This window comes from Callorhinus ursinus, unplaced genomic scaffold (assembly GCF_003265705.2).
Source record: "Callorhinus ursinus isolate GAN/ISIS: 27379988/994484 unplaced genomic scaffold, GSC_fseal_2.0 scaffold2, whole genome shotgun sequence".
NCBI lineage: Eukaryota > Metazoa > Chordata > Mammalia > Carnivora > Otariidae > Callorhinus > Callorhinus ursinus.
This window is the reverse complement of record NW_027397064.1, coordinates 42,282,324-42,303,894: the sequence shown is the minus strand read 5'-3', so window position 1 is coordinate 42,303,894 and position 21,571 is coordinate 42,282,324. Positions and strand designations below refer to the sequence as shown.

The 21,571-nt window shown below is 39.2% G+C and overlaps 1 protein-coding gene across 4 annotated transcripts in view; it reads right to left on the bottom strand.

The window, feature by feature from the left end:
• The window catches only part of HIBCH (3-hydroxyisobutyryl-CoA hydrolase), a 105,195-nt gene that overhangs the window by 66,986 nt on the left and 16,638 nt on the right, over positions 1-21,571 (bottom strand). For 3 of the 4 annotated variants that reach the window (XM_025848622.2, XM_073881284.1, XM_025848628.2), the window contains exons 3-5: positions 6,070-6,207; positions 4,303-4,387; positions 1,159-1,239 (exon numbers count right to left, since the gene is read on the bottom strand). In XM_025848622.2, the coding sequence (XP_025704407.1) occupies positions 1,159-1,239; positions 4,303-4,387; positions 6,070-6,207 (304 nt within the window). Of the gene's footprint in view, positions 1-1,158; positions 1,240-4,302; positions 4,388-6,069; positions 6,208-14,116; positions 14,222-21,571 lie in introns of all 4 variants that reach the window. The other variant, XM_073881279.1, reaches the window with a different exon arrangement.

The window sequence follows — 21,571 nt, the reverse complement described above, 5'->3', positions numbered from 1 at the left end:
GAAGACATATAAAGTATGATCCATTCATTCTGTTTCTATTATTTCTAGAGAAACTTTTGTACATAGACACTAAGGGGATTTACATAACAATCGGTACTAGTAAAAATCTGAAATAACCTAAAATGTCAATTAATGTAGAATAGATAAGTCCAGAGGGGTATATTCATAATACAGAATACTATCGAACAGTTACATTCCATGTTATTAAAAACAACTTTGAGGGGCACGCCTGGGTGGCTCAGTCGGTTAAGCATCTGCCTTCGGCTCAGGTCATGATCCCAGGGTCCTGGGATCGAGCCCCACATCGGGCTCCCTGCTCAGTGGGGACCCTGCTTCTCCCTCTCCCTGCTGCTCTCCCTGCTTGTGTTCCCTCTCTGTCAAATAAATAAATCTTGAAAAAGAAAAGAAGAGAACAACTTTGAGTGGTATATACAGTAAAATATTACTTATATAAATTTCAAAAACAAAGTAATAGCATTTTTGTTCATAAATATGTAGCAAAAATACTAAGTATGGTCTAGTAGGATACACTAAAAATTAATGACAATGGTTACTTCTTGAAGAGAGATAATGGTTGCTTCTGGGGAGAGAAAAAAATGGCACTGAGGAAAGCAACAAAGTGTACTGAAGTTTAAAACCTGTAGTATTATAGTTCTTTCAAATAAATTTTAAAACATCAAGCAAAAATAAAATATTAATGTCTGTTCATTCTGGCTGGTGGGAATGTAACTATTTATTATATTATTCCCTGCAATTTAACATTTGAAACACATTTGATAAAAAAGTACTGCTTCACTTCCAGTGAAATCTGGAACATCAACTATGAAGACACTTTCATCCCAGAGTTCCTCAAGAATTAAGAAATGGTATTTCATTCTACATAGAAAACTGAGGCCCAAGTTTTTTGTTTTCCAAGAAAGCCAGTCATATGATCAGAATCCATGTTTTCATATTGATTGCAGGACAAATAGTAATTAAGTATAGCTTACTAATATTAAAGTGTGAATTGTCCTGGAATGAGCCGAAAAATCAGCTTTACTTATGCCTGACATAGTACATAAAAGAGTAAATAAGAGTGTCTACTGATAACATTTTTAACAATATTGTGCAGCTCATTTCTTGATTCCATTTTCAAAGCTCTCAGTGGAACACACGTACCAATGGCATTGTTCAGCATATATTCTTCTCTAAAGAAATCTTGAGCTATCTTCTGGTTTGCCTTTCCAGCTTCGGAGATCGCTACAAGAAAAAAAAAATGAAGGAAGGAAGGGGAAAAAGGAAAGATTACAAATTTTTTAAAAAGTGCTTTCTAGTGGGGCGCCTAACTGGCTCAGTTGGTAGAGCATGCCAAATCTTGATCTCAGAGCTGTGAGTTCAAGCTCCATGACGGGTATACAGATTACTTAAAAATAAAATCTTTAAAAAAAAAAGTGCTTTCTAGTTAATACAAAGAGAATAAATTTAAGATATTATAATATTAAATCCTGGGGAAACTCTAGAATGGTTTGTTAAAGTTTTGAAGTGTCCATGCCACAGACACAGTTAGCCCTAGATCCATGGTCCAGTGTCAAAACTTAAAGGCAAAAATTCTTAAGGACTTCTTAAAAAGTGTTATACCTCATTTAGAACTTATATATTGTCACAAAATTCATTTTGACTCTTTTCTGTAGCACCTGAATAAATATTTGCTGGATATATATTTCAATGGTAATATGGCTTAACACAAAGCACATTATACATAAAGAAAAATATAAGTACATGTGTGCATGTGTGTACATACACTCCCAGCTCTACAGTATATTCCATCTAGTCAAGCATTTCTGCCACATTCATTTCACCATAAAACATTTATTGAGCATCTACTGTATTCCTATTCCAGTCAATAGTATGAGTACTATCAAACCATTCTCTTCCATACAATGCAAGCTCATATGCCTTCCTGTCTTTAAATCTTAGGAGAATTATCTGTTAAAATACAAATTAAAATATAAACATATTTCTTCTTCTATGGGAAAGAGTTACATAACAATTGTTGACTACAGATTTTTAGACTGCTTTTAGAAGCCTTCAAAATGTTCCAAATGTTCACTTCTTTTCCTGGTTTTTAAAAGAAAGATTTGGTATCTATTTTTGTCCTTCTGGGGATTTCACTGATATACGTACACCCCCAAACCCTCATCTATTGTTTCTTATTCAGTCCTTACCACTACTTAGCAATTCTAAAAGGACAAGAGTGCAAATTATATTGCCTATGGAATGAAGCTCTTTTACCTCAAAAATCTTTGATTTACTCTTTTATTCTAATCAATTAATTCCACAGAAGTTAAATAAATTACATTCATAATCGCATTTAAAAAATTTTTTTCTAAGTGCCCATTTATCATCTTGGACTATGATCTTTAAAACAACTAAATTTCCTGGAATTGAAGACCACTGCTTTATACACATTAACTAAAATAAATCTGTAATTTGTAACTGTATTTCTAAACATCAATATAAAGTTACACCTATATGCAAAAATAGCTCACAGTTAGAAGCTATAAACAATACATAAGGCTCTGCCCATCTGTAAACTGACAAGTTCACAGACCCAACTCCAGAAGAAAGGTTAGAAAGAAAGGTTAGCTTCATGCTGGAAAACAATACTTTAAAAAAAATATTCATGTTGTGGGCAAAACAAATCCAAACACAATTCGGTTAACAAATCTAAGCAATTAAAAAATTTAAGAATTAAAAATAGAATAAAAATTGGGGCGCCTGGGTGGCTCAGTCATTAAGCGTCTGCCTTCGGTTCAGGTCATGATCCCAGGTTCCTGGGATCGAGCCCCCACATTGGGCTCCCTGCTCAGCCGGAGGCCTGCTTCTCCCTCTCTCTCTCTCTGTCAAGTAAATAAGTAGAATCTTAAAAAAAAAAAAAAAAAGCAAACAAAAAATAAAAATAAAAATAGAATAAAAATTGATAGAAATAAAACATTGGGGAGGGTACGTGCTACGGTGAGCGCTGTGAATTGTGCAAGACTGTTGAATCACAGATCTGTACTTCTGAAACAAATAACGCAACATATTTTATGAAAAAAGAAAAAGAAGAAGATAGCAGGAGAGGAAGAATGAAGGGGAGTAAGTCAGAGGGGGAGACGAACCAGGAGAGATGATGGACTCTGAAAAATAAACTGAGGGTTCTAGAGGGGAGGAGGGTAGGGGGATGGGTTAGCCTGGTGATGGGTATTAAAGAGGGCACATTCTGCATGGAGCACTGGGTGTTATGAACAAACAATGAATCATGGAACACTACACCAAAACAAATGATGTAATATATGGTGATTAACATAACAATAAAAAATTTTTAAAAATCACAAAAAAAACATTAAAATTCAGTTACTTGAAATTTAATAGGTATCTGAAATTATATCCTAAATCAAGCTTGTTTCTTCCCATTCCAAATATAATGGTTTATGTAAACTTGTAAATTTGGAAAATAGATCAATCCAAACCATACTGCCTTTAACACAATACAAAAAAATATATTTATATATACGTGTATAGAGATACAGAGATATACACATACACACATATATATACACACATACAGATACACACACACACAAAAAAAAAAAAAACAAAGAAAAATCCCTCCCTGGACTCTATCAGTTCCATAACAAACAAAATACAAAATGCAAAAACAGTTTTCAGTATATACAAAATAATGACAACCAGTGGTGAGAGGTACATGACTTTGATCCTGAGACCAAACATTTCTTCTCTCTTTTAATAGTTAAATATATACAGATTGACCTAAAGAACTAGAAAAGAAAATCTTTTTATCCCATCTCAGCATGTTTACTTAAACACCTGTGAAAATGTATTAACAACAGGATGAATTCTATAATTAAGTCCATTCTTGCTTTGGGATCATGCACTGTAGGAAAGCACGGGCACAGTCAAGGAAACACATGAAGGAATGTCGTATTTGGAGAACGACAAGTCAGATTGTCAGGTTATAAGACAAATTAAACTGCTGAACATCAGCTAACCTAAAATAAAAAGTGGACTCACATAGCATAACAGGACATTTTGTTTAGGATGATTCAGGGAGAAAGACAGGATATATGAAGGGCACATACATAGTTTAAAAAAAAAATACTATTCTCATTTTTCTAATATTTAACTACAATGGCTAAGTCATTATAACAAAAAAAAATTCTTAGATGTAAAGCAAATTACGAAGTATTACAAAAATTTCCTATTAGTTTTATCAGTCTATTGGAGGGAGGGAAACATTTAGGTTGGGGGGGTAGTTTTTACCTCTGATATCACCCCCAGCACAGAAAGCCTTTCCACCAGCTCCTTTTATAATGATCAGGAAAGTTTCAGGATCTTGTTCCCAATTCTATCCAAAAGAAAAAGATGGTAAAAGCATATTATAAATACAAACTACAAAAAAATCTATATGCATATATATGCATATATATGTACATATATACATCTGTATAGATAGATATGTATCAATACATATAAAGTACCAGCTTTATAAAGTACATCCAGAAGAATGGATCCCAACCTCATTTTCTTTTCTGACATAAATTAGACTATCTCAACAAGTTGCTAGATGAATACATTTTGTGATCCAAATTGCATGATGGCATCTGAAATCTTTGCCATGACAACTTTGATACCAAAATGAAAAAAATATGGGCTTAAAAATATGTTACAGAAGCTTATATATCTGGTGAAAAAAACAGAGCAAGAACCTTTCTATTGTGGTGATACAGGGCTCTGTCCTACTGACAAATTTATAAGCAATCAAGTGAAACCACTTATATTGATCAAATCTTGAAGTGATTTGAGGTTGGTAAGGACAGCTAATAAATAAGCAGGATGAAAGAGTCAAGAGTCAAGAGACCCAGTGGAAATTCAAACAACAAATTCAACAACAATAGACTAAAAAATCAACAGGAGCTCTATAAATTCTACACTTGTGAATAGAAATATAAACCTACTTGGAAGAGATGTAGCTGGACAGATATGGCTGTCCAAAAGGCTAATGCAATATTGGACTACATTAACAGAAATACAGCATTCTAACATGGAAGTTTCTACTTTCCTCCACTATGGTCTAATTCCAATCCGAAACACTTGGCTTATTTCTCTTTATTACATTTAAAGACATACTATACGGTGTCCCAAACAGACACAACAGTATGGAAGAGAGACTCATCAAATGAAAATTAAGGAACTGGTAACCAGGGGAGAGGTAGTCTTCGTGGCTGACCATGTGAGGTACACTATTTCACTTCCTCTCCACAACAGTCCTGTGAGATATAATCATCCCCATTTCACAGCTGAGGAAAATGAAGAACAGAGAGATTAACACTGCCAAGCTACACAGTTAATAAAAAGAAATCCAAGTTTTAAATAAAGTAGTCGGACTGTAAGTCATGCTTTTCCACTGCACCATGTAGTTCACTTAGACTAGAAAAGCTTATGGCCTTCTCTAAGATAGGCTGGCCAAGCAGTTCAAAAACAGCTGACAAAAAAGCTGTCACATGGGGACGATGGGGACGCCTGGGTGGCTCAGTCAGTTAAGCATCTGCCTTTGGCCCAAGTCATGATTTCAGGGTCCTGGGAATGAATCCCACAACGGACTCCTTGCTCAGCGGGGAGTCTGCTTCTCCCTCTCCCTCTCCCCACTGCTTGTGAGCTCTCTCTCTGTCTCAAAATCTTAAAAAAAAAAAAAAAAAAAAGCCGTCACATGTAAGGAGATTGGATTTATATACTCATATCCCAAGAGGCAGAATTAGTACCACTGGTTAAAAGGTCAGAGAAGTACAGTGGCAAAACACAGAAAGGAAACGTGGAGCTATGTAAAAGTGGAAGGGGCTATCTCAGGAAGCCATGAACTCCGTCACTAGGGATGCTCCAGGATAATCACACAAGGAAAGCACGGAAGACAAGAAAGCAACAGGGCTTGGGTGCTGATCCCAGATATTCTATGGAAGGGAATACCAGAAATGTTCTATTGAGATACACTTTTAAAAGGATCCATATAATTTCTTTAGGGAAATCACAAACCTTCAGCTGTGGATAAATGTGCCGAATCATACTAACATTCAGTGCATTTAGGAACTTTGGTCTATTTAGTGTTATCACTCCTGCACAACCTTTTCTTTCCAATAGTACTTCTGCTGCATCCGTGTGCTTAGACATTCTCTGTGTAAAAAAAAAGAGTAACTTTAGGATAAAATGCATTAAGGTTTTGTCACAAGCCAACATCAAACCACATACAGGTATACCTCAGAGATACTGCGTGTTCAGCTCCAGACAACCACAGTAAAGGAAATATTGCAATAAAGTCAAATGATTTTTGGTTTTCCCAATGCATATAGCAGTTACTTTTATGCAATACTGTAGTCAATTAAGTATGGAAGAGCATTATGTCTGAAAAAACAATGTACATATATTAATTAAAAAGTAACTTATTGAGAGGAAGATGATGGAGCAGGAGGATCCCTAGGCTCATCTTGTCCTACAAACACAACTAGATAATAATCAAATCATTCTAAATATCCTAGAAATCAACCTGAAGACTGACAGAACAAACTCCACAACTAAAGGAAGAGAAGAGGCCACACTGAAGAAGCAGCCAAGTTAAATATGCAGTAAAATATCATTAATTTTGGAAGTCTGAACCTGCTTGATAATTATGTTAACCTTGCTTTATGACTGAATAAAGCTGACATTCCAAAAAGAAAAAAAGTAATTTATTGCTAATAAATGCTAACCATCATCTGCACTTTCAGTGAGTCAGATTCTTTTCGCTGGTGGAGAGTCTTGCCTCAATGTTGGTGGCTGCTGACTGATCAGGGTGGACGGTACTGAAGGTTGGGGTGGCTGTGGTAAATTCTTAAAATAAGACAACAGTCAAGTTTGCTGTATTGACTGACTCTTCCTTTCACAATTTCTCTGTAGCATGCAATGCTGTCTGATAGCATTATACCCACAGTAGAACGTCCAAAATCCTCTCAAACTCTGTTGCTGCTTTATCTACTAGGTTTATGTAACAGTCTAGATCTTTTGTTGTCATTCCAACAATCTTCACAGCATCTTCACAAGTAGATTCCATCTCAAGAAACCCCTTTCCTTGTTCATCCCTAAGAAGCAACTTTTCATTCATTAAAGTTTTATCACGAAATTGCCAGAAATTCAGTCACATCTTCAGGTCTACTTCTAGTTCTTTTGCTATTTCCACCATTTCTGCAGTTATTTCCTCCACTAAAGTCTTGAACCCCTCAGTCATCCATGAGGGTTGGAATCAACTTCTTCCAAACTCCTGTGAATGCTGATATTTTGACCTCTTCCCATGAATCATGAATGTTCTTAATGGCATCTAGAATGATGAATCCTTTCCAGAAGGTTTTCAATTTACTTTGCCTAGATCCATCAAAAAAATCACTCTCTATAGCAGCTATAGCCTTATGAAATATATTTCTTAAATAATAAGACTGAAAATCAAAACTGCTCCTTCACCCAGGGCTGCAGAAGAGATGCTGTGTGAGCAAGCTCCATGAGAGCTCTTGGCTGACCAGGTCACTGTCAACTAGCAATATTTTGAAAGGCATCTTATTTTCTGAGCAGTAAGCTTCAACAATAGGCTTAAAATTTTCAGTAAATCATATTGAAAACAGATATGCTGTCATCCAGGCTTTGTTGTTCCATTTATAAAGCATAGCAGATCTAGCATAATTCTTAAGGGCCCTAGGATTTTCAGGATGGTCAATGAGCATTGGCTTTAACTTAAAGTCAATAGCTGCATTAACCCCTATCAAGAAAGTCAGCCTGTCCTTTGAAGCTCTAAAGCCAGCCACTGACTTCTCCTCTCTAGCTATGCAAGCCTAGATGCATCTTCTTCCAATAGAAGCCTGTTTCAACTATACTAAAGATCTTGTTTAGTGTAGTCACCTTCATTATCTTAGCTAGACCTTTTGGATAACTAGCTGCATCTTAGACAGCAGCATTTGCTGCTTCACCTTGCATTTTTACATTATAGAGATGGCTCCTTTCTTTAAACCTCATGTTACTAACCTCTGCTAGCTTCAAACTTTTCTTCTGCAGGTTCCTCACTTCTCTCAGCCTTCACAGAATTGAAGAGAGTTAGGGCCTTATTCTGGATTAGGCTTGGATTAAAAAAATATTGTAGCTGGTTTGATCTATCCCAACTAAAACTTTCTCCGTATCAGCGAAAGACTATTTCACTTTCTTACTCATGTGTTCACTGGAGTAGCACTTTTAATTTCCTCCAAGAACTTTTCCTTTGCATTCACAACTTGACTAACTGGTGCAAGAGGCCTAGCTTTTGACCTATGTTGGCTTTTGCCATGCCTTCCTCACTAAGCTTAATCATGTCTAGCTTTTGATTTAAAGTGTGAGGCGTGTGACTCTTCCTTTCACTTGGAGGCCACAGTGGGATTATTAATTGACCTAATTTCAATGCTGTTGTATCTCAGGGAATAGGGAGGCCCTCAGAGAGGGAGATAAAAGAACAGGAGATCGATGGAGCAGTCAGAACAGACACATTTATTGATTAAGTTCACTAACTTATATGGGCACGGTTCATGGTGCCTCCAAAACAATTACATTAACATCAAAGATCACTGATCGTTGTTCACCAAAACAATAGTGAAAAAATGTGAAATACTGTGAGAACTACCAAAATGTGACACAGAGACACAGAGTGAGCAAATGCTGTTGGAAAAACAGCATCAATAGATTTGCTCTACTGATGCAGGGTTGCCACAAACCTTCAATTTGTAAAAAACACAGTATCTGCAAAACACAATAATATGATATATGCCTGTATATCGATGCAAATCTTTCACACAATGGTAACTCATCAAATGGATTCCTAGGTACTTCCGACAAAGATTTCTAAAATTATTTAATTCTGTAGATAAGCAAAATATACATACCAAAGATATATACACAGTATATACAAAGTATACACATAGTAATTAAATCTTTTAATTTTTGAACGAATGGAGTCAACTGATTTATAATAGAACCTAGTCCTAGAATTACCTGAACTATGAATAATCAAGACAGTATGTTTACAATGCTACCCACTCACTCTGTTCGTGGACACATACATATTTACATATAGAATGTATCTTTAGATAGATACACAAGACACTGCTAAAATGGTTGCCTCCAGGAATGAAAATCAGACATATGAGAGAGGGGTGGGAAGAATTTTTGCTGTATGGCCCCATTGAACTTTTTGAATTTTGTACCATATATATTTACTACTTATTCAAACCAATATTTTAAATATTTAAAAAAAAATAAGAGTAATAAATTAGATTTAAAAGGTACCAAGCCATTTCCAGAAGGGAATTTCATTAATAGGCTTCATTCCAGGGGACTTCCTTATTTGACTACAGGGTCCCCTGAACCCCTGTAATGATCCCACATGCGTGGGGGAGTTGGGAAGACAGGACAGGACAACATGCATATACATGTGCACCGACAGCAGCCCCTATTTCCTGCTAAACCATACACTGGCTTCATGGAACACTCCAGAAGGTTTTAAGGAACGGTTTTCCTGAAGGCAGGCCCAGAGAGCCATGAGCATCTTTGTTCTCCCACTGGAAATTCAACTGTATATAAGGAAGAGCAAATGTTAAATCATTTAAAGAGAGCTATTTTTCATAGTTTCCAATACATAAATTTGTTTCAGTACACACTGTTGTAAAACAGTGTTTCTACTTATGTTCTTATACATCTGTTGTTGTGTTTATTCATCCTCCAAGTTCTGACTTTTAGAAATAACAATAAGTCTATTTTCTAATCTGTTAAAAAAAAAGTACTAAGCTATATGACTACTTTTCTTACCTTATTGGTACCCAAAAAAAAAAAAAGTGGTAAAACTATACACAAAAATCACAAAAGAAACCAGACCAAAAGGGATACCAAGTCCACAAGCAGACAAAGCCTTCCCCAGACTTCATTCTCACCTTCTCTTTCACAGTCCGACTCTACCAGCTGGAAGTGCCTGGCTTCTCAGATTTTCTTCCAAGTTCCTACTGACCCACTTGTGGTCTGACCCTCCAACTCCTCCTCAAGACCCTTTCATAGCTTCTGTCAGTATTGTGGAAGATCTTATTCCCATTATCTTTTATTCCATGAAACTGTAGGGGAGAAAAAATAATTTTCTCTCTACCCTTCCAGGTTCTTAGCTAAGAGCTCCCCTGTAATAAAGACAGATTAACAGTAGAAAATTTTCATTTCTTAAGGGGGCCCCACAAAGATGTGAGACCCAAAGGCAGCCAAGCAACAGGCTCATAAACCATCCTGAGCTAAGGAAAGAAACAGGGTCTGGGGCTTCAAAGAGGTAGGAAAGCAATTCACCAGGAAGTAAAAAGAGCAAATGTTTAGTTTAATATTTAATATTTGTTCTGCCACGCAGATAAGTCTTAAATATAAAAAAGTTACACTATGTGTATCCCTACTATCTTCCTGGTACAATCCTCCTTTCTAATTTCCTTCAGGCAGTTGAGAGGGAGGGAAAAAGTCTTTCCAGAGTCTGCTGGATCTTGATTGCCTTCAACTCAAAATAATTCACATGCCAAAGTGACAGATTTTAAGGGTGGTATAATCTGCTCCCCTCTGAGACTTTTCTTGCTTCTTGAGGTGGGCCTGTATTGCTATATACTTCTCTCTTATGACCACTTTTGCTGCATCCCAAAGATTTTGGACCATCATGTTTTCATTTTCATTTGTTTCCATATATTTTTTTTATTTCTTCTTTAATTTTCTGGTTAACCCATTCATTATTTAGTAGGATGTTCTTTAACTTTCATGTACTTGTGGTCCTTCCAAATTTTTTCTTGTGGTTGTCTTCAAGTTTCATAGCGTTGTGACTGGAAAGTATGCATGATATGATCTCACTCTTTTTGAACTTGTTGAGGCCTGATTTGTGACCCAGTATGTGATCTATTCTAGAGACCATTCCATGTGCATGCAAAAAGAATGTGTATTCTGCTGTTTCAGGATGAAATGTTCTGAATATATCTCTGGAAGGTCCAACTGGTCCAGTGTGTCATTCAAAGCCATTGTTTCCTTGTTGATTTTCTGCTTAGATGATCTACCCATTGCTGTAAGTGGGGTGTTAAAGTCCCCTATTATTGCATTATTATCGATGGGTTTTCTTATGCTTATAATTAATTGATTTATATATTTGGCTGCTCCCAGGTTGGGTGCATAAATATTTACAATCGTTAGATCTTCTTGTTGGATACACCCTTTTATTATGATACAGTGCCCTTCATCTCTTGTTATAGTCTTCGGTTTAAAATCTAGTTTGTCTGATGTAAGTATGACTACTCCAGCTTTCTTTTGATGTCCATTAGCAGGACAGATGGTTTTCCATCCCCTCACTTTCAATCTGCAGGTGTCTTTAGGTCTAAAATGAGTCTCCTGTATGCAGCATATAGATGGGTCTCATTTTTTTTATCCATTCTGATACCCTATGTCTGATTGGAGCATTTAGTCCAGTTATATTCAGAGTGATCATGGATAGATGTGAATTTAGTGCCATTGTATTACCTGTGAAGTTGGTGTTTCTGGAGATTTCTCTGTTCCTTTCCAGTCTTTGTGGCTTTTGGTCTTTCTTTCCCACTTAGAGAGTCCCCTTTAATATTTCTTGCAGGGCTGGTTTAGTGGTCACTAATGCTTTTAGTTTTTGTTTTCTGGGAAACTCTTTATCTCTCCTTCTATTCTGAATGACAGCCCTGATGAATAAAGTATTCTTGGCTGCATATTTTTCCCATTCAGCACAATGAATATATCATGCCACTCCCCTCTAGCCTGACAAATTTCTGTGGAGGGATCTGCTGATCACATTATCTATCTTCCCCTGTAGGTTAAGGATTTCTTTTCCCTTGATGTTTTCAGGATTCTTTCCTTATCTCTGTATTTTGCAAATTTTACTATGATATGTCTTGGTGTTGGCCTGCTTTTGTTGATTTTGATGGTTCTCTGTACCTCCTGGATTTGGATATCTGCTTCCTTCCCCAGGTTAGGGAAGTTTTCAGCTATAATTTGCCCAAATAAGCCTTCTGTCTCTTTTTCCCTCTCTTCTTCTTCTGGGACTCCTATGATACGAATGTTCTTAAGCTTTATTGAGTCGCTGAGTTTCCTAAGTCTACATTCGTAATCCAATATTTTTCTTTCCTTCCTCTTTTCAGCTTCATTTTTTTTCTTTTTTTTAACGATTTGAGAGAGCACACAAACATGTGTGCACATGAGCAAGAGGAGGGGCAGAGGGAGAGGGAGCAGACTCTCCATGGAGCAGGGAGCCCAACACAGGGCTCGATCCCAGGACCCTGAGATCATGACCTGAGCCAAAGGCAGCCACTTAACCAAATGAGCCACCCAGACACCCCTCAGCTTCATTATTTTCCATAATTTTATCTTCTATATCACTTATTCATTCCTCTGCTTCTATCCTGTGGTCATTACATCCAGTTCTGCATCTTGGCTATAGCATTTTTTATATTGGCCTGACTAGTTTTTAGGTCTTTTATCTCTTTAGTAAGAGACTCCCTGGAGTCTTCTATGGTTTTCTCAAACCCAGTTAGTATCCTTATGATTGTTCTTTTAAATTCTGGTTCAGGCATATTACTTTTATCTGTTTTTATTAGATCCCTGGCCATGACCTCTTCTTGTTCTTTCTTTTGGGATGAATTCCTCCATCTTGGCATTTTGTCTAGGTAACTGTGTATGTGTTAGGAAAGCCTGTTACGCTTCCTGCTCCTGAGAGTAATGGCTTTATTAAGAAGAGGTCATATACTGCCCAGGGCCTGACACTTCAGGAAGGGTTTCTGGTATATGCTGTGTGCACTCTGCTGTTGTGTTTTCACTGCTCTTTCCTTCAGGTCAGTCCTCTGCAGAGTTTCTCCTTGCCTACAGTGGGGAATATTTGGACTTTGTTAACTGTGTGGCAAGTTTTAATTCGATGTGTTTTGGTCTGCTTCTTAAAAGCAGCTAGATCCTATTTCCCCTAGAGCTGAAGCTTTGCAGCACTCTATGGTCAATAGACGACTGGCAGGTGAGAGGCGGGGGGGGGGGTGTCTTCTGGGGGAGGGGCTCACTGCTCACTGCTGCTCTCTCAGGCACACTCGCCCTAGTGAAAAAAGCACTGCGCAGGGAGGCGAGGCTTGGTGTATGCAGCTCAAGCCTCCACTGTGGGCACTGTGCTGCTCACTGAAGCCCGTCTGTGCTGATGGGTGGGGGGTACAAATGACATCAGCCAGCTCTCGTCCCCAGAGCGGGGAGCTCATGCCTGCCTCTCTTCAGCAGACACTCACAAAAGAGAAAACAGTCTCCCCTCATTTGTCCCAGGCTTCTCTCAGATCCCTGCCTTCACCCTGTCTTTGTCCAAGCTGTCTGCTCACCCGGTGGCCCAGTGCTCCGTTTTATCTCAAGCACGCTGGCTGGGTTTCAAAACTCCACATTTTAGGGGCACAGCATGGTGCCAGTGTGCACTGATCCTCTGGGTGAGGGTCTCACCGGGCTGTGGCTGGTGCCAGTTTGTCCCAGAAGGACAGATGCATGAATGCACAGGGGCTTGGAGTTTACGGTTAAATGCAGCAAAAAAGCCGACATCCAGGTTAGCTGCCCTCAGCAGCTGTCTCTACTCCTGTGCTAATGAACAGGGCAGCTCAATGCTTGTTTGTCCCTGGAGAGGCAGTGCCATGTCTCCCAAATACACCCCAAGAGGGGGAACTGTCTCCCAGTGCAACCCAGGGGATCCTCAGACCACGCTGTACGCTCCTGGGCCTCTGCCCTCCTTCTCCACATAGCACCTCTATACCTGCCAGGCCCCACCCCAGTGATGGCACGAACTTCTACAACTTCAGACTTTGAGCTCTGCTGCTTGTAAAAACTTGCGATTATCAGCCCCTCTGTTTTGGGGAAGTGCTCTTCTTGTGCAATGCCCTGTGCCCTGTGTGCACACTTGCACTTGCACTCAGTCTCTCTTTCTCTCCTCTCTCCCTGCTCAGGGTTCCCTCCCCTCCAAAGCACCCATGATTTTTTTCTCCCCCAAATCAGGTCTCCACACCTCCTATCTTCCACTACGTGGCCTTTCTTTTCCCTCTGGTTGTGCAGTTTGTTCTTTCAGTCTTCAGATGGACTTCCTGGGTGTTTGGAATGATTTGATACCTAGCTGTGTTCAAAGGAAGAGGCAATTGCTTTCCTTCAATACCCACAGTGGGTCTATTTCCTGGATTAACCCTTACTCATATGAAAAGACAGATGATACACTATAAAAGCTGCACTTTAGACACCCACATCATTCTAAATCTTAAAATACAGATGAAAGTTTTCATATCATATAAACATATTAAATACAAGTTTTAATAAACATTCTCTCCATACTAATTAAATTTCTGTTTGAACCAAGTCAGATTTACCAGCCCCCTGCCCCCCCAAAAAAAAAAAATTTCAGGATCGTTTTCACTGAACGGTTTATATAAATTATCACGCAATACCAGAGGCAATCCTTTAAAACTTTATTATTTGGTTTCAGCTCAGCGATGTTAAGAACTGAAAAGATAGCTCAGAGATGAGAGCTGAAAAGATGCTCCTCCTGACCCTGTAACAAGAAAAAAGCTGAACAGACCAAAAAGTAATGGTTTCTGGTAAGCTCAATCAGAGAACAGAGGTGACAGGGCAAATGGCTGCAATAAAATCTGGAGAGATTTTTGCCTTCAGGGAGAAGGCAAAAGCTTTCAAGAAGATTAATTAGAATTTTTGATGACTTGCTAGAGGCCAAGTGTGGGCAAATGTAATAGTATGAAGCTCCTGGGGGTTACAGTCATGCAGGGATTTCCATTCTGGCTGGCTTTTCCTCCTGGAACCCAACCAGGCTCTCCCAGGGAAGACTCTGTGTGGTGTTGGCTGGGGTAGAGAAACAGCAGGTACAGTGAAATCCTTTCCCCCATCTTCCATACAAAAGGCTAAATTTGCAGGGGAGTGAGGAAGGACTTCAAAGCCTGTAGCCCAGGGTTCTGGCGGAGCCTCACTAAGTGGGGGAAGGATATGGAGGCCTACAAAATAAAAGCTTTAATCTCAAGGGAGAAGCACCTTAAAAACAATGCCAAGGACTTCAGTGTTTACCAACCACAACTGGGGAAAAGAAACAAGGGACAAAGGAAAAGGAAGAAAAAAGCAGCCTATCCCTGGAGGAGAGACAGGAGCACTTGTGAGGGCCACATCCCTGAAAATCTGGTTCACAGTGCCTTCCAAACATTAAGGCTTAATGGAATACAACACCAAAAGCATGATCCATAAAAGGAAAACACTGATAAACTGAATTTCATCAACATTAAAAACTTCCATTCTGCAAAAGATACTATTAAGAGAATGAAAGACAGGCCAGAAATTGGAAAAAAATACTTGCCTTTCACGTATCTGATAAAGGACTTGCCTCCAGAATATATAAACAACTCTTAAAACTTAGTAAAAAGGGGGCACCTGGGTGGCTCAGTCAGTTAGGCATCCGATTCTTAATTTTGGCTCAGGTTGTGATCTCAGGGTCAGGAGATTGAGCCCCATGTCAGGATCCATGCAGGGCACGGAGCCTGCTTAAGATTCTCTCTCTTCCTCTCCCTCTGTCCCTCCCCACCACTGACTCACACACACTCTCCCTCTCTCTTTCTCTCGCTCTTAAAAAACAAAACAAAAAAAAACCACACACCCCAGTAGGAAAAACAACCCAATATTAAAATGGGCAAAAAAAATCTGAGGATCTTCACCAAACATAGAAGGATGACAAACACAGGAAATGCTCAAAAATTATAGGATCATTAGCAAAATGCAAATTAAAACCACAATGAGATACCACTACACACATTAAAATGGTTAAAATCCAAAAACAGGCAATAACGTGCTGCCAAAGATACAGAACAACAGACACGCTCATTCTTTGTTGGTGAAAATGTAAAATCATACGACCACTTTGGGAGAAAATTTGGCAAATTTTTATAAGTTTTACCATAAAACCCAGCTGTTGCACCATACGTATTTACCCAAGTGAATTAAAAATTTATGTTCACACAAAAACCTGTACAAAAATGTTTAGCAGCTTCACTCATAATTGATAAAAACTGAAAGCAACCAAAATGCTCAACACAGAAATGGACAATTTATCCCAAAATGGAGTACCATTCAGTGATAAAAAGGACCAAGTTATCAATTCACACAACATAGATGAATCTTAAATACATTTTGTCAAGTGAAAGGATCCAAACCCCAAAGCCTATATTGTATGATTCCATTCATAAGACATTCTATAAAGGACAAAACTATAGAGGGAAAACACAGGTCAGTGGTTGGGGGTAGGAGAAGCTGACTATGGGGAAGCACAGGGGAAGTTTTAGGGTGATGGAACTGCTTATATGGTCTTGGGGTGGTGGATGCATGATTTATGCATCTGTCAAAACCCAGAGACATGTACGTCACAAAAAGTAAACATTTTTCTTTTGTATAGTTTGTATACACTGAAGACAGCTAAGGTGTCATGGGATCCAACACGGAATGCAGACTGACAAATCTAATTGAATTACACATGTATGACATGACCTCACTGAGCAATTGTGGTGGTAGCTGCAGGGGAGCTGGCCTAAGTAACTTTAGAAAACTGTCATCTGAATACAAAAGGAACTGTCATCAATACTGTGCTCTAGTTGGTAAATTCATTTTTTCATGGGGGGTGGTTAACAATTCTGAAACTGCCTTGCATGTACACTGAGGTGAAATGAGAGGCAAGTTACAGGTAAGCAAGAAGGGAAGAAGGGAAGCTATAATGAACTCTGCCCTGTGGGAATGGGGATGTCATCAGCATGAACTCATGCTTAGCTTATCTATATACACACAGAATAAACAACCATAGATATGGATAGATACATGGGTTAGTATACAGTGTTTATATATTCTGCTATGCATACATACATTATCCTAGCTCTCTCCCCCAGTATCAAAGAGCACTCCCAGAGCTCAGATCTTGATTTCTAAACGCTTTTCTCCAATAAAGACAACCAGGGCTCCTTGGAGAAATGGCTAATTCCAGATAAGAAAAACATGAGGAGCCCAGAGCACACCTTCTAGTACCAAAAAGTAAGGAAGATTCAGGGAGCAAGATGGAAGAGGAGTAGGAGACCTGGATTTCGTCTGGTCTCAGGAATTCAGCTGAATAGGGATCAAACCATTCTGAACACCTACGAACTCAACAGGAGATCGAAGAGGAGAGTAGCAACAACTCTCTGAACAGAGAAGCGACCACTTACTGGAAGGTAGGACGTGCGGAGAAGTGATTCTGAGGTGATATTCGGGAGGATAGACGGCAGGGGAGGGGGCCTCCGTCGGCCGCTTCTGGCAAGTGATAGAGCCGTGGAGCACAAAATCGGAACTTTTAGAAGCCACTCCGCTGAGAGACGTCACTCCAGTGGCTAAGCTGGGGGTGGAACCCTCGCGGGACAGTGTGGTCTCAGGACCCCCGGGGTCACAGAAAGACCGGGGGTGCCTGAGTGCAGCAGAGCTCCCAGGTACCGGAGCGGGGAAGCCGGCTGCAGAGACGAGCCGAGGCGCGGGCTCTCAGCTCGGGGTTGCCATAAACTGTGATCCGCGGCCCAGTCGGGCCACTGCTCCTCCAGCAGAGACCCAACAAGCGGCAGAGTCGGGGAGACTCCCCTTTCTTCCCCAGGAGGAGCGGCGCGGGAGCGCACCGCAGGGATCTGCTGGGTTTGGAGACTCCATACCGGGTCGGGTGCCAGAGACAGAAATGCTCGGTCACAGGCCGGGTGAGCACGGAGTGCGGCCGGAGACCAGGAAGAAGGGAGTGACTGGCGCTTTTCTCTGGGGGCGCACTGAGGAGCAGAGCCCCGAGTTCTTGCCTCCTCTGGGGCGGAGATTGGGAGGCCGCCATTTTCACTGTCGTCCCCCAAAGCCGTAGGGAAAGCCTGCAGGGAACAAAAGCTCCTGAGAGCAAACCTGAGCAGCTTGCTTAGCTGGGACTGACAAGGGTGGGGCAATTCCGCCTCCGGCAAAGACATTTGGGAACCACGGCAACAGGCCCCTCCCCCAGAAGATCAGGACGAGCAGCCAGCAAGCCAAGACCAAGTTTACTGATCAAGGAGAACGGGAGAACTCCAGCGCTAGGGGAATACTGCACATAGAATTCATGGCTTTTTTTACCATGATTCATTAGTTTTTCAAAGTTAATTTTTTTAACTGTTTTTTTAATTTCTCTTTTTCCCTTTATCAACCAACATCTTATCAATCCCTTTTTTAAAAAAAAATTTTATTTTTCATTTTTAGAGTCATATTTTATCCCTTCATAGTAGTTACCCTTATTTTTGGCATATATACATAAGTTGTTCTCTCTTTAAAATTTTGAGATACAGTTTCTTCTAACAGATCAAAATATACCCTAAATCACTAGTGTATGGCTTTGTTCTAGTCTCCTGCCTGATCACAATCTTTCCCTTTTTTTTAAATCTTCTTCTTTCTTTTTTCAAACAACTTCTTATCGTATCAATTCCTTTTATAAAATCTTTTATAATTTTCATCTTTACAGTCATCTTCCATCCCTTCATTGTATCAACCCTTATTTTGTACATATATAAGTCTTTCTTCCTTTAAAATTTTAGGAGGCACTCTTTTCTAACAGACCAAAATACGCCCAAAATCTAGTGTGTGGCACTGATCTATGCACTAGCCTGATCATATTTGATCATATTCGGTTTTTTTTGTATTGTTCTGTTTTTGTTTTTAATCTTTTTTTTTTCTTTCTTTCTTTTCTCTTTCTTTTCTCTTTCTTTCCCTTTCTTTTCCCCTGGTTTCAGGTCTTTTCTGATTTGTATACAGTATATTTGCTGGGGACGTTGTTAACCTGTTAGCATTTTGTTCTCTCATTCATCTATTCTCCTCTGGACAAAATGACAAGACGAAAAAAATCACCTCAGCAAAAAGAACAAGAGATAGTACCGTCAGCCAGGGACCTACTCAATACGGACATTAGTACAATGTTGGACCTAGAGTTCAGAATCGTGACTTTAAAGATACTAGCTGGGCTTGAAAAAAGCATGGAAGTTACTAGAGAAACCCTTTCTGGAGAAATAAAAGAACTAAAATCTAACCAAGTCGAAATCAAAAAGGCTATTAATGAGGTGCAATCAAAAATGGGGGCACTAACTGCTAGGATAAATGAGGCAGAAGAGAGAATCAGCGATATAGAAGACCAAATGATGGAAAATAAAGAGGCTGAGAAAAAGAGAAACAACTACAGGATCACGAGGGAAGAATTCAAGAGATAAGCGATATGATAAGACAAAACAACATTAGAATAATTGGGATCCCAGAAGAAGAAGAAAGAGAGAGGGGGGCAGAAGGTATATTGGAGCAAATAATAGCAGAGAACTTCCCTAATGTGAGGAAGGAAACAGGCATCAAAATCCAGGAGGCACAGAGAACCCCTCTCAAAAATCAATAAAAATAGGTCAACACCCTGACATCTAATAGTAAAACTTACGAGTCTCAGAGACAAAGAGAAAATCCTGAAAGCAGCTCGGGAGAAGAGATATGTAAACTACAATGGTAGAAATATTAGATTGGCAACCTATCCACAGAGACCTGGCAGGCCAGAAAGGACTGGCAAGATATCTTCAGAGCACTAAACGAGAAAAATATGCAGCCAAGAATACTATATCCAGCTACGCTCTCATTGAAAATTGAAGGAGAGATAAAAAGCTTCCAGGACAAACAAAACCTAAAGGAATTTGCAAACACGAAACCAGCCCTCCAAGAAATATTTAAAGGGGTCCTCTAAGCAAAGAGGGAGACTAAAAGCAGCACAGATCAGAAAGGAACAGAGACAATATACAGTAACAGTCACCTTACAGGCCAATACAATGGTACTAAATTCATACCTTTCAATAGTTACCCTGAATGTAAATGGGCTAAATGCCCCAATCAAAAGACACAGGCTATCAGATTGGATTAAAAAAAAAAGACCCATCGATATGCTGTCTGCAAGAGACTCATTTTAGACCCAAAGACACCCCCAGATTGAAAGTGAGGGGGTGGAAAACCATTTACCATGCTAATGGACACCAAAAGAAAGCTGGGGTGGCAATCCTTATATCAGACAAATTAGATTTTAAACCAAAGACTGTAATAAGAGATGAGGAAGGACACTATATCCTACTTAAAGGGTCTATCCAACAAGAAGATCTAACAATTGTAAATATCTATGCCCCTAACATGGGAGCAGCCAATTATATAAGGCAATTAATAACAAAAGCAAAGAAAAACATTGACAGCAATACAATAATAGTGGGGGACTTTAACACCCCCCTGACTGAAATGGACAGATCATCTAAGCAAAAGATCAACAAGGAAATAAAGACTTTAAATGACACACTGGACCAAATGGACTTCACAGACATATTCAGAACATTCCATCCCAAAGCAATGGAATACACATTCTTCTCTAGTGCCCATGGAACATTCTCCAGAATTGATCACATCCTAGGTCACAAATCAGGTCTCAACTGGTACCAAAAGATTGGGATCATTCCCTGCATATTTTCAGACCACAATGCTTTGAAACTAGAACTCAATCACAAGAGGAAAGTTGGAAAGAACTCAAATACATAGAAGCTAAAGAGCATCCTACTAAGGAATGAATGGGTCAACCAGGAAATTAAAGAAGAATTAAAAAAATTCATGGAAACCAATGAAAATGAAAACACAACTGTTCAAAATCTTTGGGATACAGCAAAGGCAGTCCTGAGAGGAAAGTATATAGCAATACAAGCCTTTCTCAAGAAACAAGAAAGGTCTCAAATACACAACCTAACCCTACACCTAAAGGAGCTGGAGAAAGAACAGCAAATAAAGCCTAAACCCAGCAGGAGAAGAGAAATAATAAAGATCAGAGCAGAAATCAATGAAATAGAAACCAAAAGAACAGTAGAACAGATCAACGAAACTAGGAGCTGGTTCTTTGAAAGAATTAATAAGATTGATAAACCCCTGGCCAGACTTATCAAAAAGAAGAGAAATGACCCAAATCCACAAAATCATGAATGAAAGAGGAGAGATCACAACCAACACCAAAGAAATACAAACAATTATAAGAACATATTATGAGCAACTCTATGCCAGCAAATTAGATAACTTGGAAGAAATGGGTGCATTCCTAGAGATGTATCAACTACCAAAACTGAACCAGGAAGAAATAGAAAACCTGAACAGACCTATAACCACTAAGGAAATTGAAGCAGTCATCCAAAATCTCCCAACAAACAAAAGCCCAGGGCCAGATGGCTTCCCAGGGGAATTCTATCAGACATTTAAAGAAGAATTAATACCTATTCTCCTGAAACTGTTCCAAAAAATAGAAATGGAAGGAAAACTTCCAAACTCATTTTATGAGGCCAGCATTACCTTGATCCCAAAACCAGACAAAGACCCCATCAAAAAGGAGAACTACAGACCAATATCCTTGATGAAC